The sequence below is a fragment of the Oryzias latipes genome, chromosome 4, assembly GCF_002234675.1.
Source record: "Oryzias latipes chromosome 4, ASM223467v1".
Lineage (NCBI taxonomy): Eukaryota > Metazoa > Chordata > Actinopteri > Beloniformes > Adrianichthyidae > Oryzias > Oryzias latipes.
This window is the reverse complement of record NC_019862.2, coordinates 6,213,045-6,231,817: the sequence shown is the minus strand read 5'-3', so window position 1 is coordinate 6,231,817 and position 18,773 is coordinate 6,213,045. Positions and strand designations below refer to the sequence as shown.

The 18,773-nt window shown below is 40.9% G+C and overlaps 1 protein-coding gene across 9 annotated transcripts in view; it reads right to left on the bottom strand.

The window, feature by feature from the left end:
- nfia (nuclear factor I A) overlaps positions 1-18,773 on the bottom strand; it is a 123,790-nt gene that overhangs the window by 16,238 nt on the left and 88,779 nt on the right. For 4 of the 9 annotated variants that reach the window (XM_023954066.1, XM_023954067.1, XM_023954063.1 and 1 more), the window contains exons 5-9: positions 14,883-15,000; positions 10,239-10,366; positions 9,271-9,321; positions 2,587-2,745; positions 378-556 (exon numbers count right to left, since the gene is read on the bottom strand). In XM_023954066.1, the coding sequence (XP_023809834.1) occupies positions 378-556; positions 2,587-2,745; positions 9,271-9,321; positions 10,239-10,366; positions 14,883-15,000 (635 nt within the window). The remainder of the gene's footprint in view (positions 1-377; positions 557-2,586; positions 2,746-9,270; positions 9,322-10,238; positions 10,367-14,882; positions 15,001-18,773) is intronic. The other 5 variants (XM_023954071.1, XM_023954069.1, XM_023954064.1 and 2 more) reach the window with 4 other exon arrangements.

The window sequence follows — 18,773 nt, the reverse complement described above, 5'->3', positions numbered from 1 at the left end:
GACCCCCTTTAAACAAGGACAAACTAGTATTGCAAATGACAACATGATTCTGTACTTAGTTTTATTTTACTGATGATTTTGTGTGAGCATTTAGATGTGTCATTTTACAACAGAAAATAATCTAAATCCATACATATTTGTGTGTGTGTGCGTACGTGTACGTACATGGGTGTACGTGTGTGTCATGGGGTGTGTGGAAGGGGAGCTTGTATTGATTTGGTGTCTAGACGCAGATATATCAACTATCAGGCTGCAGACAGAAGGCCACACGCACACATCCACACACAAACATTGCAATACTCTCTGATTCTGCACAGCAATCCCACCATCAAGAAAGCTCAGATAAGTGTGTGCATGTGTTTCGTGCATGTGCTTACATTGAGGAAGCCCACCTGTCCGGCCTGCTGGGCGGAGTCAGGGCAGACCAGCTGGACGAACTCCTTGAGCGTCTCCTGTGGGTGATACCTGATGGCTGGGTGGGAGAAATAGGAGCCCGGCTGTTGCAGAATGGGGGAGGAAGAAAAGTGGAGGCTGGAGGGGGGCGCGTGAGGGCTCGCTGTGGTGGGGAGGGGAAGACAAAATTTTAGACTTATCAAAAGAGGTCTGTAGGTATTTGCAAATTTATGAAAAAGGACAAATGCAGCAAGCAGATGAAACAATGACTGCAGACATGAAGCTCCTCCCTCACAGCTGTCAACCAAATCAGGTGCAGTGTCCAGCCCTCGTCTGTTTTTTTTACCTGTTCTAATCAAAACCTTTGATTTTCCTCTTCTTTTTCCTCTTGTTTCCTCTTCCTCATTCTTCCTCTAAACTCTTTTTGTACATCTTCTTTCCTTTCTCAAGGCCCCACCTCTTTATTTTAGCCTAATTAAGATCCTGATTGGTCAAACATTTGTCTGATTGCTCGTTAGTAGACGAGGACTCATTAAGGGTTGTGATAAATGGAGCTGTGAGAGAGCGGAAGAGTGAGGAAGAGGAGAAGCAGCAGCTGATTTTGTGGCTGAAGGAAGGAGAATGAAGGGATGAATGGATGGAGAGTTAAAGCTGCTGCACTAATTCACTTAGAGTCTGCTGTGATTTATCACTCTGACAATACACACCGACCACGCACGCGCGCGCACACACACACACGCGCGTGTGTGTGTTTACTGTAATCACTGAATGGATGGCTCTGTCTGCCCTCTCTTTCTCTTGTAACCACACAAACACACAACCGAAACACAATGTGTGCACATAAATAAAAATGATCTCACTGAGTGTTTGTGTGTATGTGTGTGTGAGTGTCGTCTTGTGTTCTGCTCATGTCATGTTTCTTTGAAAGGGCCTGAAGTTTCCTGACATGGTCTGGACCAACCAAATAGTAGCATGACCAGATCAGCTCTGTGATTTGATCTTGGGGATTGTGATTACATGGTCACTGATTTTATCGATATTTTTCAGAGATACAACTTCGATTCTTAAAGTCCAAGTTCCTGTCAATGTGGAGATTTATAAGATAAGAAAAGATTCAATCAACACGGGCAGAAAAGGTTTACTCCTGTGAAGTTTCAAGTATGACAAGAACACAAAGTTCAAACACCTGGAAGAGCTTATGTAAAAGGACAGCAGGTGGTTGGTGGCAATCATCAACTGTATGATATATAACTGGACAAATCGCGTGTGATGTCACCCATAGAAAATGCCTTGGTTCCAACCATTTCAAGTCAATTCAGTCGCTATTTTTCTGTGACATGTCCATCGCTATGTTGGACCCAGACGTGGCAAACAGTCTCTCCAATCAGGAGTGAGCATGTGAAAGTGGGCTTGGAGAATCTGTCAATCAAACACTTAGAATATTCCACACGAGGCCACCTACTTTTATTAAGGCATTTGACTGCTCAGTTTATAACTTGAATAACTTGGGGTTCAGTAGAAATATGAAAAAAAAAAAAAATTGGATAAGCAAGAATTGCTATCTATCTCTCTATAGAAGTCTATGGAATTTTGGCGTCTTGGGACCAGCGGGTACTTCCTGTTTGGAACACGAGGGGGGGAGTCCAGTTTTTTGTCTTACGGTGAATGCCGATTATGAATGATGGCAACAAAGGGGTTTCGTCATGTGAGTGTGTTTATTAATGACCATTTTTATTGGAATTTAGGTTAAGTCAGATGAAATAATTGTTAAGTATTTTGTCCACCCACCCACCCACCCACCCACCCATCCATCCATCCATCCATCCATCCATCCATCCATCCATCCACCCATCAATCAATGCATCCATCCATTCATGAATCTTTTAATGCATCTATGCATCCATCCATCTATTTATCCATCCACAAATCCATCCATATATTAATCAATCAATCAATCCATCCATCATTGCATTCATACATTAGCTCATCTGTCTATCAAAGTTTACTTTAGTCACTTATTTGTCAGCTGACTAATGTTCAACAGTTTGAATGCACAGACACAGATGGTGTGTACACACACACCAAGCCTAGGCTGGAAATGTGTTTTTATTTACCTGGAAATAAATCTGAGTGTTTGTCTACTGTGGGGCGTGGACACATAAAGAAAGGTACTGGGTGAGGAGGCGACGATACCTCGAGGCCCAGCAATGACAGGCCGCTGGTGTGTGAAAGCCATTCGAGGGGAGGAAGAGCAGGAGGAGGAAGAGGATGAGGTGCCGCTTGGTGACGGGGCGGGGCCGCAGAAACCAGATCTCCCAGAAGTCTTTAGAGTACTGGGGGGAGACGGCATCCCTGCCAAAAACCACGTGATGAGGGTGAGGAGCGGAGTTCAGGCTCTACACATGTAAACATGGTAGGGGTGAAGGGGGAGGAGGGTTTGGTTTGGGCTGGGCTTAAAGCGGGGGGCAGGCTTCAAAGCAGTGAGTGCAGGTGCCTTTTTTACCCTTCACTAAACTTTTAGATAGACCATATATCTGTGAGTCTTAAGCATTTAGCGTTAAGTATGTTTGATGACAAGAAGTTGAAAAAAGAGTGCCTTTTACATGTATAGTTTTTGAAACAACCCCTTTAAAGTATTTATTTATTTAAATTTGTATTTATCCAGGCAAGATAGATTAAGAGAAGAAATTCTTATTTTCAACTATGGCCTGGCAAAAGGCAAGAGCTTTTGAGAAAAAAAACAAAAATGAGTATTGATAGAAGTTAGGGTTGGGCGATGTCCCCTAAATTGGCCGTTGACGATGTTTGCTGTCAACCATCGGGATGGACGATGACATCGTCGGGGGGGGGGCTATTTTTTACATTTTTCGTTCTTATATAACTGCTATTCGTTATTTTACTTTATTTCCCAACTAATGACTCATCCGCGATGATCCAGTATAAACTGAGGGAAGTGACTTTAACAAAAAATTAACAAACAAAATAGAAAAGAAGTAGTTCGCTCCCGCACTTAATCAGTCAGGTGGACCGGCGGACCGTGGACTTACAGCTTTGTGTTTGAGGGGGAGGTGCTTTGTTACATGAGCGGTATGTGTGGGAGATTTAAGACTGCGATCCGTCCCGCAGCTCTAGGGGTACGAGCTACCAAACTCAGAACCGGGTCTAAAAGTGTGTGTCTGACCAGAGCTTGCACCGTCAGCACACACACAGCAGCTTTGGGGCGGTGTAAGCTTCAAAGCAGAAATGTCGCTCAGTCCTTAGAAACCGTTCAAACAATCACGTGGATAAACAATCACGTGGATTTGTGTTTCGAGTCGTGTCCCGACTAAATAAAGGCTGATGTTATTCCCACATGTTTACGTGCAGCCAGCATGCAGCGCCACCCAAAGCTAATGTTGTTAGCCCGTGTTAGCATACTGCTAATCCTGGCTTCGTTCAGAAAAAGCACTGACCACACGTATTAAAATTCAAATGCTGAGCGAACAGGTGCTTCATACGACGGAGTATTAGGGCCACCAAAAAAAAAAAAAAAAAGCCACCAAAAAAGTAAAATTACTAGTTTTGGTCTCCTAAATTTATGAGAAAAAACTCGTAATTTTACAAGATTTTAAGTCGTAAATTTATGAGAAAAAAACTCGTAAATTTACGATATTAAGTGGAAGTGTGCATACAGAGCAGCAGGTGAACACCGCGCAGCAACAGAGCAGACTGACTAAACTTTGTTGAACAGGTGAGCTGAATGAGCTTGAACGTTCCAAATATCTGGAAGCTCATTTGTTTGATTTACAATTTATTAAAGTTTTATTTATTGATGGTTGGTTTGCAGGATCCCTGCAGCCCGATGAAGCCATCGGTGTCCCTGCAGCTTTCCACTTGAATCCTTTCTTCCTCCACCAAAAACAAGATCTCTACAATTGTGTGACGCCTCCGTCTGAGGAGGAGGATCACTTTTTTTGGGCATTTTCAACGTTCTAATGCTAATATAATAGACTATTTTCATTCATCTTTGTTGTCTGATGATATAACGGTACGTTTACTTCCGCATTGGTGTTCGGATCTGATGACAGGTTCATGACGTAAGGTGACAGATGAACTTCAGGGTTTGTGAATGAAAAGGAGAATAAAAGCTGCAACGATCCTCTGCACCCAAACGTGTCTCTGAGCTCCTTATTTTACATATGAAATTCCGCTTTACTGACACTGAACCCCGGAAAACCGGCTCCACTGACAATAATCTGATTTTGAGTCGCCAAAGGTTCAGAATCTCTTTGTTTAAAACCGATAATAAACCTGGAAATAAAGCTTCACAAAAGGCTCCACATCTTTCATCTTCAAGCGATGCTCCGATAAACGGACAACTTCGGTGTTTTCTCCTTGTTAATCTATGACTTTTTTCTCATAAATTTACGAGATTTTATCTCGTAAATTTACGTAATTTTAATTTAATTTACGTACGTGTCGTAATTTTACTTTTTTTTTTTGGTGGCCCTAATACTCCGTCGTAGCTTCATAATAATCGTAACATTATTAAAAGCACGTTTAGAAGATCGTCTCGTATATAACCGAGCTGACATGTCAATGTATATAGCCGCTCGGCGCTGTTTAACATCATTTTGTAATGAATTGTTACATTCAATAAAGTTTGAAAAAAAAAGCCGCTCGGCGGAATTTATATCCCCTTCCGGTTTTCAAACCCTACTGCGCATGTGCGAATGATTTATTCCGACCGAAAGTGTGACCTTAGTGAACGTTTTTATATTCTGAAAACATTTTTCTGGGCCCATGTACACGGTTGGATTCTAATCCGACCATTGATCCCATCAAGATATTTTGTACATGTAACCGCGGCTTAAGGTGTTGACTCGCAACGTGACGGGGGCGTGGCATCACGATGGTGTCTCTCCATCGGGATGTCAGTCACCCATCACGATGGACGATGATATCGTCCATCGGCACAACCCTAATAGAAGTATTAACACATTTTCTGTAATGTTTCTGTCAGAATAAAAGCAGATTAAATGCAGCTAGTACTTTCAGGTGGTGAATGAGAGCATTACATCCATAGGTGGGCAATTGCTAAGGTTGGATCTTTTATAGGACATTCATCTTCTATGTTGAGTTCAGGTGCAATAGCAAAGTTTTGGGGGTTGTGGTTTGCGGTTAAAGACAGTTTGGGTTTTAATGGAGTCTGCGTTGAATAACAAAACCTTTTTTGTATCGGAATCAAAGTAAAGTGGATGAGATATAACTCAGCTAAACCACCCATCCTTCCATCCATCCATTTAGGAATCCATCATCAATTTTCCATCCATGCATCCATTTACTCATCATTCCTCCATAAATGTATCTCCTATACATCAATCTATTCATTAATTCTTTCTATATCTATCCTTTCATCTTCCAAGCATTATGTCTTCCATCAATGTCAATCCATCTGCCCTACCTCCATCCATCCATCCATCCATCCATCCATGCATCCATCCATCCATCCATCCATCCATCCATCCATCCATCCATCCATCCATCAGGTGTAACACATTTGCAAAATGAGGCTTTAACTAAAGAGAAGAAGCACAGATGTAAAACTTGTTTCCTAAAATCTTCAGATGTTTGACTGAACTGAAAAGGTGGCTGTAGCTTAGTCTCTTAGGTAGCAAACTACCAATTAGTTGATCAGGGGTTGAAATGTCTAAGCCTAAAGCCTTAAGGTCTGCGGGCATAAAAATGTGTGCAAACGTTACAGCATGCCAAAAATTCAAAATCAGGAAATGATAAACAGGTAAAATAATACTGGAAGTAACAGATACAACTGAATCAATGTATTTATAAGATAAATCAGAACTGTACTAAGTGTTTTGCATCTAACTTGCTTATGACTAACAGGCAGGTACAAACTGGCACAACTTTATACAAAAATAAAGGAAGTCATTTAAAGGAGGGAACAATACCACAAAAGGCAACAAAGAGACCACATCTCCATTGTTTGTTGCAATGTTTAAGCTTCTGGGCTGATATGGAACCAGTGACAGTAGTGTAAGATGACATCAATTGTTATGTTTTTGCACTTTCCGTTTTTTCAAACCTCACATTTTTACAGTGGCCATTTATTTTTTCCACAGTCCATTCTTCTTCATCTTTTCTACATTCCCTCCACTTCCCCACCTGGAGCCCCCTGTCAGTGCCCCATTCTTTGATTCCTCTTGCAAGTGCAATAATTGTCCATTATCAACACAGGCACAGACTGATGAGCTGCAGAGTGTCCGTTCTTAGTGCTTGTAATAAAGAAAACAGCTTAAACTGTGTGTGTAGTAGACGTCAGACAATCTTTAAAGATTGTAGGCTGTTTTTTTTGTTTCTGTATGTTAATGACAATTCTGATTTATCCAGGTTTGTTCCTGTAGCAGCCCGGTTCTCACCTTCATCCTCTACTCTCTATTGCACCGGTTTAACACGTGCAAACCACAGCGCACAACCATCCTCATTAAATCCTAATACTTAATGCTTGATATTAACTGTGCAATTATTCTAAAGCTACATTCACACCAGCCTTTGCAATGTGTATTCAAACAAGCACTTTAATAAAAAAGTTTAGGTACTGGTAGACACGTGTACACGTGCAATTCGGGCTTCCGCGTTCAAAATGTGCGCATTCATGTGTCACTACGCAGGATTTTTAGACTGTTTGGGGCTCTTTGTACAAACCGTGCGTTGAAAGGTAAACCTGTTGAATCATGACCAATGAGGGACTCTGGTTTGGCAGTGACTTTTGGTGATGGTGTTAGTTCATGGATGTGCCAAATGGATCATGGAGGAAAAATTAACAACTGCAGTTTGTGCCTGGCCAGAATTATATGACACCAAGTTTTTCATATATCGTGATAGAGCTGTGAAAGAAGATGCCTGGAGCAAGATTTGCACCGCTTCAACATTTCGCGCCACAACTGCAGGTACATGCACTGGTATCGGTTAGCGACAGTCTAGTGTGTACACCATATGCCAAACGCGTGTTCAAGAATGCGCGTTTAACTCGCTCTTGAATGCGCATCACATGCTCAGTACGCAGCATCAGTTAATCACCCTCAACTCCTAAACAAACAGCACGAGCAGATGCATGTATTTGCATGTTCACGCAAGTTGTGCTCTTTACTTGAGTCCTTGGTAAATTAAGCACTAGCTTTAAATCTACAAAGATATCGGTACTGAAAGCATGTTTCCAATATAGCAGCTCGGTTCATTTGCTCAGTTCAGAATGCTATGCTATTTCTCCTATGGAAATCATTTTCTTGTATTTGCTCAGCCTAGTTTCTTTTTTGTTTCCAGGTTCCAGTCTGTTTTCCAGGTTTTTGTTTTTTGTGTCTTGGTCTTTCCTATACCACAGTCTGTGTGAGTCTGGAGTCAGGTAGGTTTAACTTTGTTTTGTGTTTTGTTTTTGGGCAATATTAGGAGTATCTTATTAAAGCCGGCTAGCAGAAGTGGTCTAGACCAATGGTCCCCAACCTTTTTGTCACCGCGGACCGGTACAACGCAAGACACGTTTTCCGCGGACCGGTGTGTGTGTGTGTGTGTGTGTGTGTTTGTGGGGGGGGGGGGGGGGGGTTAAGGTGCAACGCAAGGCACGTTCACCGATGCCTGTTAAAGGCAGATTTCCCTTTTTTAGCGGGTGCAGGTTCTTCTTCTGTCCTTTCATTGGACCGTTTCCCCTTGTCAAAGCAACTTTCTAAGGAAGTTTCTGAAAACATCGATAGAACCCTTTGGTCTCGAATCCATTGGTTTTGTTTGAGGCTTATTAGAAATACATTTTTTTAATTTTTTAGATATGATGTCAAACAACTACCTTTAGAAAAATGGTATGGACATTTTAAATTTCAGTAAAAGGTCAGCAAAACATTAAATTAGCCAGTTTGTATTCTCAAAATAAATAAATAAATAAAATAAACAAACAAGGTCATTCAAATGCCTTTCCTTGCAGTTGTCATAAATATTAGTGTAATCACAGAGGTGAAAAACAAACATTGGGTGCAACTTTAGGTCTGCTAGTTTCTGTTGTAAAGTGAAAATATTTTACATTGAAGTCAGTGAAGATTAGCCTGGTTTTTTAGGATGCTCTCCCCTGGAAACTGATCTGGCCCCAGTAAGTCTTTTTTGTAATCCATATCAAGAAGAAGGTTATATTTTGTTGCCTGGTCTGGCCCAAAAATGAACTGCAACTTCTAGAGCAAGAGATACAACATTAAACCTCCAACTGGTTTGAACAAAAACCCAGTCGATATTCTAAAACTATCAATTTGTCAGAACTGAAGAACAAAAATGGGTGCACATAAACACACCATCTGTTCCCACTTACGCTATGCTATGCTATCATCCCTCATTTTATCTTTGTACTTATCTATAAACTGCCTGCTGGGAAGCTCAAAGAAACCTCAAGAATCCCAATTTTCACCAAAATGACTCCGTTTTAACTCACTGTAATTATAAACAAGCATATCAAACAGCGCCTCCTAGCAACTTCTGACTAAGGTCAAACTTTTTCTTGTGTGTTGCTACAACTTTGATAAGGTAAAGAACTGCTTGTGGATTTTACAGGTGTGCACGCACACACAACCATGCAATGCCTGGCAGCTGCTTCTCTCCAAAGACATTGACCAAAAACACCAACGGTGATGTAATCAGCATGCTGGCAGGTGGGCGAGGTCAGGTGGGTTGAGGAAGGGAAACAGGAGGGATCCAGCAGACCAAACTAGACACGTCACAACACGGACGACAAACATCCACAGTAATCTGTCCATCATAAGGAGGTGAAGAGGAGGAAAAGGTGGAGGAGGTGAGGCTTCACAGACACAGAGAAAGGAAGTTAAAATGCCGTGGGGTCATCTTTACCTTGTCGAGAGATGAACGAGCTAGCTAGAGAGCCACGCAGCTTATATCCAGCTTTCCAACCAAAGAAGGACGAAAGGAGGAAAAAACGGAAAGAAGAAAGAGAGCAGACTGAATACAGCAGCTAAGAGAAAGAATGGAGGGCTGGAGAACAGAAAGATGCAATCTGCATCTTAACAGGGCGGAGCTTGTAACAGAGAGGGTGGGGCTTACGTGATCCAGTATGTACAGTTTGCATATCAGTCAAAAATATGTTGACAGAAAGAAATTGATTGAAATCACTACAAATTACCAAAATTATGTTTATCATTATCTAATGCGCTAAATAAAAAATGTAGAAAATGGAAAATGAAACACGAAGTAAAATGACAGAATTTTTTGGAACGTTTTTCTAATAAATTTGAAACAATTCAAACGTTCAATACCATTGCCTTTAAAAGGCTGTGAAGAAAATGTCTTAGTTTAAACAAAAACGAAGGTGGGTGATTTTGTTTTTCCTCTGTTTAAAATGTTTTTCTGTAAAATCTAAAAAAAAAACTACAAAATGAAATTATTTGTGTATCAACTGACATAAAAGTATATAAAAAGAAAATATTTGTGTAGAAAAGATAATATTTTTGTTTGATGATCAAAACATTTTTATATCTAAAATGGTTCCCATGTTTTAATTGATCTCAAAACAGGAAGTACAGCTTCTTTCTTTGTCAATATTCTCCAAACAATCAATGCAAACAATCAATATTTTCATGTTCATGTGTGTCTACACATGCATGTTGAGGTCACGACAACACGTGCGCTGGTTTGGTGTCTTAACTAGCCGCAGATCTGGTTTCAGCTGCATCATTTTAGTGTTTGATGACGAGTGTCTGCACAGGGGGATGCTGGGAGAGTGGGCGGAAGTGTCAGGGCAGTGAGGCGGGGTGTTAGATGGCTGCCTGTTACTGGAAGGTGTGGCTGCCGTGGTGACATACCTGGCTCCACGTCGTGCCAGCTGCTGGCCTGACTGCCGCTACCTGGGGAGCGACCTTGGCTGGGGTAGTAGGACTCCTCGCCAGGACTGTCCACATCCTCCTCCATGCACTTTATCCTCTTGGCAGAGCTGCGCACAGAAAATGTTGTGAGATCCTAATGGACAAAGAAGCTACTGCAGTGCAAACAAAGCTTCAGCAGATCTCAGCTGCTGTGGTTCAACCAGGAGCTCCTTCTCACTCCAACCCCTCAGAGATGCTGAGGAGGAGGAGCTCCTGCTTACAGGACGTTCATAACAGACACTGCATGTAGGCGGGGCATAGAAGATCCAGTCAAGCATAGCTTCTCCTTGTCTCACACTGACACTGTTCACACAGATGCCACACTTTGAATAAACACATTTGATCACATGTTCTGAAGAGAAAGTTCCTCAGCACAGCTGAGACATTAGCCTCAGAAGGGGGGTCAAATGTGGAGAACTGAAAGGACTGGTGCCTTTTTGTTGAGTGTTTTTAGATAAACATCAGATCTGCTTCTGTTTCAGTAAAAGATCCTCTCCAATAAAAAAAAAAAAATCATGTTTTTCAGTCAGACAATTCATGAAGTAAAAACATATTTATTATCACATTCTTTTCATTTGGCATAAGGCTCCGTACAATTCCATGAGACAAGATTTCCATAAAACTTTTGGGTAATAACTACTCCTAACGGAGCTCACAGGTGGAAGCCGGGGAGGAGGGTGGGGCGACGAACGCAGCGCTTGCGGTAAAGGAAGAGAATGAACAACTGCACACCTGGACTTAAATAGGACGCTGAACAGGTGAGTTGATTAACTGAATCGCCCTAGGGGAGTAACTGAGTAAAGCACTGCTACAGTAGTCTGCCTGAAAGGCAACCAAGGTCGCTCATTTGGTGTGATTAACATGATCTTGGAGCATTTTTCCCATGGGGGGGACATCATTAGTGTATGAATATACTTCAAACCTGTATATAGTTGAGTGCAGACTATTTTTTAGTGTGTATCGGTGTGTGTATGTGAGAACTACGTCATGCCATTTATTTATGACACTCTTATGTTAGGACTCTGTCTTATTGCCATTTCCCCCAATCCCCCATCTTTAACATCCCACTCTCTCCCTCTCTTTTCCTTTTCCGTCCGGTCCAACAAAGAATTCATATAAACATTATTATTATAAATAAAGCTTGGTCTCAAATACAAAAGTTTGTCTGAAGATCCATAAACCCCTTTTGTACCAGTAAAATCTGTCCAACACAAGAGGCCTTCAGCTCTGATCTGCTTGCTCAGTGGTTGGACAGGACAAGTTAAGAGGAAAAAAAAAATTTGCCCACAGACGTCTCAGTAGCTCTTTGTGTCTTGGATGCAGACTATTTTGTATTCCTTTGAAATGGAGATAAGCAGCAGTTCGTCATGTTCTCCAAAGGACTTGAATTTGAGGACACAGATGAAATTTGTAAAAACTACACTGTAAATTGCATTCTGACATTTTTGCTGTTTTAATGTATTACTGTAATTGCACTGAACAAGCTCTTGGTCATGTTGTTCGTGTAAATTTAAATTTCAAGTCAAATACGTCTCAACTTTTACGTTCAGTTCCGTACATTGTAAGTACAGTACATTCTTCTTTTGGCCCTTTCCCTTTGCAACCTTTAGATGGCGCTAAATGGAAAATGTTCGCTTTTTGCTCAGAAGAAGACGCCTCCTGGAGTTGCACGGTGGAGCAGTGGTTAGCGCTCTTGCCTTACAGCGAGAAGGCTCTGGTTCAAATCCCTTTGTGTGGAGTTTGTATGTTTATTCCACCTGTGTTTCCTCCCACACTCCAAAAACATGCTTCACAAATTAATTGATTACAGCTGCATCCCTAAAATCAAGTTTGTTATCTTGACCTAAAAGGGGTGCAGCAGATTAAGAAAATGATGGAATCTTGGTGTTCAACTATTTTTAGTTCCTTTATAGTCTTCTTTAGGTCTAGTCAAATAAATATGTGAGTTCTTTTAAACAGTATTTGCAACTTCATTTGATTGAATCCCCTTGCTTAACGCAATGTAGGTGTTTAAATGAGTTAAGAACAATTATTTACATTATAACAAAACTAAAAGACATTAAGATGACCTTCAAATCTATATCAGAATAAAACAAGTCTTTTGGTTAAAAAATATATTCTAATTTAATACAACAAAATGTTATGTTAACACAACAAATCAAGTTTGTTATCTTGACTTAAAACGTTAAGGCAACCCTTTAATTCATGTTTTTATGTTGAAACATTATGTTTAGTTTTACAGTGTGCCACATAGGCTATAAAGGTCTTGTTTTGGTCTGCAGATCAAAAGAGGACTGCTTTTTAACAGGAAACTGCCAAACCAGAGGGTACCACCACCTCCTCCTTTTCAGGGCTTGGGTGTTTGGTGGATTGCAGCTATAACAGAGGAGCTGCTATGTCACACGCCAGGTTCCTAAATCCTCTATTTAGCAGAAAGCTTTTCTGTTTGGTGACTGAGCTGCATTGGTGCTTCATCTTAAATGCTTCAAAGGAAATAAAAGCATCCAAAGGGGGAGCTGTAGAACATAAAGAAACGACAGAAATCCAAACCAAGCAGAATACATTCATCTAAACTAATTGTGTCTGAAAAAGAAGTGCTTGTTTGCTCTGAGCAGAAGCAGGTTAGGTAAAAATGATGGACAGGTTGGCCTATGAAGAAGACCTGGAGTCAGATTTCTGCTCAGAGCTGCTGAAAAATGGATGTTTGTGCTGCAGTGGCTTCTTGTGACTGGACGACTCCTAGGGGAGCGTCCTCGAACAGAAACTCAGCAGCTTTTAGTCTTAGCAGAACAAAACCAGAACAAAACTCTCCGCTCAGGCGAACAGCACATTTGGACGGTTGCAAATTGTAACACCAGACAAGAAACATCACAACCGTTTCAAATGTTTACCTCTAAGGCAGACATGGTTAACTCCAAAGTCAAAGATCTTTCTGAGATGTCAGACTCTTAATCAACAGTGTAACAGCGGTTGCTATAGAAACCTTAATGGTGACCTATTAATATCTTTTTAACCAGGACAGAGACATGTTTATGTTCAGGAGTTCATACTTTTTAATGGTTTTCAAAACAACCCAAGGAATTCAAAATCTATTCAGAAGCTGTCAACGACTGCTGTTCAAATTATGATTTGATTGTTCATAAAAATACTTCTAAAATCTTGAAACACTGAAAAGATTTCCTATTTCTCTGATGACTGACCGAAGGTCTGTAAAAGTGCAAACTGAAAACGGGGTTTGATAGCTAAAAGGCATTCGGTTATTGCTAAGGAAGGATAAAGGAAATATACAAAACGTACGTGTGGAAAATGTGCCAAACTGCTGAGAAGAAAACTTCATAAAACAGAAAAAATCTACAAAGTCTGACAATGTCTAGACATGCTAAAAATGTTTAACAGCTAAAACAAGGCTAACATCTTAAATTAAATCCTAAAAGCACTAAATAAAACAAATATTTTATTTGTGCTGTTGTTTTTGTATATTTTAATAGGAGGGGCTTATTCTAGTATTTTATTGCATGTGTGGTAATTGTTGTTTTTGCATTCTTGTTTGTTTTTGTGTACAGCACCTTGAGCTGTTCTTTTTTTCCTGAAGGGGCTTCAGAATTAAAATTAATTTCAATTTCAATTTGAAAAGGACTAGTTAAATGCACAATTAGATGAAAAGTGTCTAAAATGAGAATAAATTACACTAAATGTGCTGTTAGATTATAGATGCTTCAGAGGTTAAAACTGCATAGTCATAATTATTGTCTTTTACAATAGATCATAAGATGAGTAGAGTGGGAATTTAAGGCAACATTTCTTAAAATGTAAAACCCTTTAATGCTAAAAAGGCTTAACCTTAAATAAAAATAAGTCATCCTAACAAATTAACATAAATAATATCAATTATGGTTGGGGCAAAATTATGTAATCCTGAACAATTTCATTCAATTAATTCAATTTTTGTAACTACAAACTTACTAACCTCATTTGCTCATGAAAACTAAAAGATGAGCTGTAATTAAAGGTTAAAAAAAACACGTCTGTGTCATAGACATGATCAGTTTTGTTTATGTGCTTCACAATATCACCAGTCTGTTCATCCTACTAACTTTATCCACAAACATTAGAAAGTAAAATGTTGGATGTTGTTCTATTAACCAGTATGAACTGTTGATTTTGGTCTGTTGTGATGCAGAAAAGTCTTTCTAACAGTCTTTCTCTTAGAGTGAACCAGCGTATTCGAGTGATGCTAGTTGTAGACACGTCCTGATATCCTCGGTTTAGGACTACAGCTGTTGTAGTTCTAGAAGAAAATTATAGCAAATTCAGAAAAAAACATATTAAAAAATGTTATAATTGAATGCAATACGAAAACAAATAAATTAAACAAAAATAAAACACAAACAAAGGCAAAACACCCTTAATAAACAAAATGTTTTAAAATTAGTTTATGAGGATTAAAAATGATGACATGGTCTTAAATATACTTAAAAATGTTGGTGTGAAGGATCTTTTCTTCTTCAATGTTTGGGTAGCAACCTCTTTAAAACCTTGAATAAAACAGAGTTTCAGAAACAAACAATGAGGGTGGGAGTGTACCTGGAGGAGGAGGTGCTGGGTAGCGGTCTCCTCATGGCCCCTGGACTCATGCTGTAGTAGGAGGAGCTGTCCAGATCGGCCAGAGAGAAGTTTGGTCCGGTCCCGGCTGCGATGGGTGCTAATGAACGGAAAGAGTGAGGGGGAGTTATTAAAAGATCTAAGCACCTCACTTCATTATGGAGTACTCAGATACAACTCAATAGGAACGGGAAGCCCAAATAGAAAGAAAAGGCCTTAGCAGAGTATGTATTTATGGACCCTCATCACTCTGACCCGATGACTCCCAAAGGTCAAGAGGATCTGGTGGCAGGCAGGTGACAGCTCCTTCAGAAAAAGGAGAAAAGCTGATCCAGGTCTGCGTTCAGATTAGGGCTCAAAGCAGAAAAGACAGATCTGAAAGCAGGTCTGAATCTGGTCTGAAAGCAGACTGCAGCATCTGCAGTTTAGCAGGAGCAGACTTGGTTTGACTTGTTGAATATTTAGAAGCTTGGTTACAGTTTATGCTTATCGTTAGCGTCTTCAAACAACAGTGAGCTGCTCCCCTTTTCTCTCTGCGATCTGTCCACCTCCTTCCTCCTCTATCTCTCTGAGGAGGGCAGCTCTTTATCCCTGCGGGGGCTTCAGACAGACAGATTCGGCTCTTTGTTGTCAAATGCTCTAGTCAGACAATCCTGCTGAACAAAAGCATCATTCAGTTCTAGACCTGGACATTCGTCTATAGCTGAGCCTCCAGCCCCCCGTCTCTTACTATGGCCTCTCTGCACCCTCGTTCCTCCTCTTCATCGCTTTATTGACACTGAGCATGAAGGTGTGATGGGATGAAAGGAGGAGGAGGAGGGCTGACAGGACCTGGTGGGTGGTTTCTGCTGAGCTCAGCACACAATGCTCCCCCATCTATCACTCTGCCCTGCAGAGATACACTTGTATGCGCACACGCACTACCGCATGCTTGAGCACACGCACACACTGTTCGATGTGAATTTGGGTTGAAAGCAAGAAAGAACTAAACTCTTACACTGAAAGGCCAGACAGGAAATGAGTTTAATCTGATATTCCTTTCAGCCAATCAGAGCTCTGGATGGGTTTGAAGTTCTGTGAGTGATTGTGTTTGTGTTTTGGTTAAGAATGTGTGTCGATGTGTAAGTGTATTTGTGTGACAGTCTGTTTAAGTTAATGTGTGTGTCTGATAGTGCTAACATGTGACATACGAGTGTCTTTTTGTTTACATGTCTGTTTTTTCAAGTGTGTGCTGGTTTGAGCATGTTTGTGTATGACGGTTTTTGTGTGTGTTTGTGATAATTTGTTTGTGAGTTAGTATGTTTGTGCGAGTGTGTATGTTTGTGTGCGTCTTTGTGATCATTTGTCAAATGAATGTCCGTGTGTGAGCTTGCGTGTACTTTCCAAGAACAAAAAGAGTCTGGTGATTTTCACTGTAGCTGTGATGAGGATGGGGGCCTGCAGGGGGCGCAGGTTCTCGATGCTGCCAGGGCCCGTACCTGTGAACCCCCTGAGGTCTGTGCGGCCTCACCGCCATGCTTTATTGGCTGCTCAGGAGAGGCTCCGCCCCTCCACGGCACAGCTGCGTGTTTGTCTTTTATTGTTGCTCTGCTCTTTGTAACTTTTATTATTATGATGATCATTATTAAAATTGTCAAACATCTCTGTGTCATTTGTGCGGCGATGCCCATCTGCTGTTGGCACATGACCAGGTGTGCATGTGTGAGTGTGTGTGTGTGGGGGGGCGTTGCCCAGGGCAACAGAGGGCAAGGGGAAGGAGGGAGGGATGGATGGATGTGATCCGTGAAGGCCTCCAGGTTTATTCATCTTTTCATCCTTGCATCTCTTTGTGTGTTTGTTTGTGTGTAAGACAGACGCTACCACACTGTGCCAAGTGGGTCATCTGCTTTCTTATCTCTGCGGCATTGTGTGCAAGTGCGTGTGTGTGTTCACAGTGAGCTTCAACCTTTTACCTACAGTAGCAGCTTTTGTGACACGCTGGCACAGAAAGTGTGCTTTTTTTGTTGTTTGTGAAGTCTGTGGCAGTGCCAAGTAACCCCCCACCCCCCACACAAAAACACACACACAAATAGGTTGTGAGCTGCCTAAAGAGGCCAACAAAGTGGAGCAGACACCGCAGTCTCTTACACATTTTAATGTAAAAAGTTTTTTAACTTTTCAATAGAGAATATGTTATGGTGAACCTGTACTTTTTAACTTGGCTCTAATCAGTATTTTCCTGAGTATATGTTGTAGTTTCATATCATAGTTTGGCCAGTGGTGTGACTTGTACTCTGGACAATATGGAACTAGAAAAACTGCCCTTCTTGTAAAAAAGCCTGTGGTGATTCTGACCGTTTAAACACCAAAACTTAGAAGCTATAATGTCTAAAAAACCCTCAAACTACTTGGAGTCAATCACAGACAACTATTGAACTAATGTTAAAATCAAAAGCAAGAGTTAAAACGGTAAAGGTTTGATTGCTTAAAAATGGTTTAGAACTAATGGATAAACTGAAATAACAATTCAAACTGTAGATATGAATCTCTTGAGGGATTGAAGGGTTAGATACAAGAAAGGTTAAACAGCTTCTGTTTTGTCCCGGCAGGCTTCTTCCACATTCCATCTATTGTTTTTAAAATGAATCCTTTAAGATTCTCACAAAGACTACATTACTTAATGTACACGTCACACAATTAATACAATTAAAACCTCCATCTAGACCTTTATGCTTAACAGAAACACTTTTGGAATTTATGTCATAACAGGAAGTGACGATAAACACTACACAGAGCACAGAACTCTCCAAAATAAAACAGGAAGTTTTTAAAGAAAGAAATCTTATAAAGGAACCGGGGCACACACTATACACACACTGCTCCAAACACAAGTTATGCACTGAGACACACGACAGATGTCACACTGTTTCAGTATAGTTAGCTACATGCTCACATGCTTGGAACACACAACCTGCAAAGACTGTGTGAGCTGCTTTAATAGGATATTGATCGACAGAGATTCGATTGGCCCGCCAATGAATTGTGTAATGGCTACACAACATCAAGGTCATTTACTGTAGTGAGTGAGAGCATGTGTTTCTGTGGTGTGTGTTCATGAGACTGTGTGTGTTCATATTAGAATGCATGTGTGAATGTGTGAGTCATTCAGCATGTGTGAGATTGAGCTCAATCATGTGTGTGTGTGTAAAGGGAGTTAGTGCGTATTGTGTGTGTGTAAAGGGAATTTGGGTGTTTTGTGTCAGTGTAAAGGGAGTTTGTGTGTTGTGTGTAAAGGAAGTTTGGGTGTGTCATTGTGTTTGTAAATGGAGTTTGGGTGTGTTATGTGTGTGTAAAGGCAGTTTGGGTGTGTCATTGTGTGTGTAAAGGGAGTTTGGGTGTGTCATTGTGTGTGTGTAAAGGGAGTTTGGGTGTGTTATGTGTGTGTAAAGGGAGTTTGGGTGTGTCAGTGTAAATGGAGCTTGTGTGTGTTGTTGTTGTGTGTGTAAAGGGAGTTAGAGCTTGTCAGTGTGTGTGTGGAATTTTTTTGTAGAACTAGTGTGTGTTTTTGTGTTAAGCAGAAAGTCTCCACCTGGACTCAGGTGGGAATCGCTCAGGTGAGCAGTAAAGCAGCTGTAGAGGACGACACACAAACAGCAAACCCTGAAGGATCGACATTTTCTGCAGCAACAAGTATCCAACTGAATAGAAGAGCTGTGATGTGCAGCTCAGAGGTGAGCCTAAACACACCTGAAGATAAATCAGTCCAGCTGTCCTGTGTTCACACTGTCCAGTATTCAAACTGGATTCAGGCTTTGTTCTTGCCTTTATGTTCAGCCTAATTGCTGCAGAATGAGCTGCTGAAGCTTCACACACACACAAAAGAAAAAGATAAAC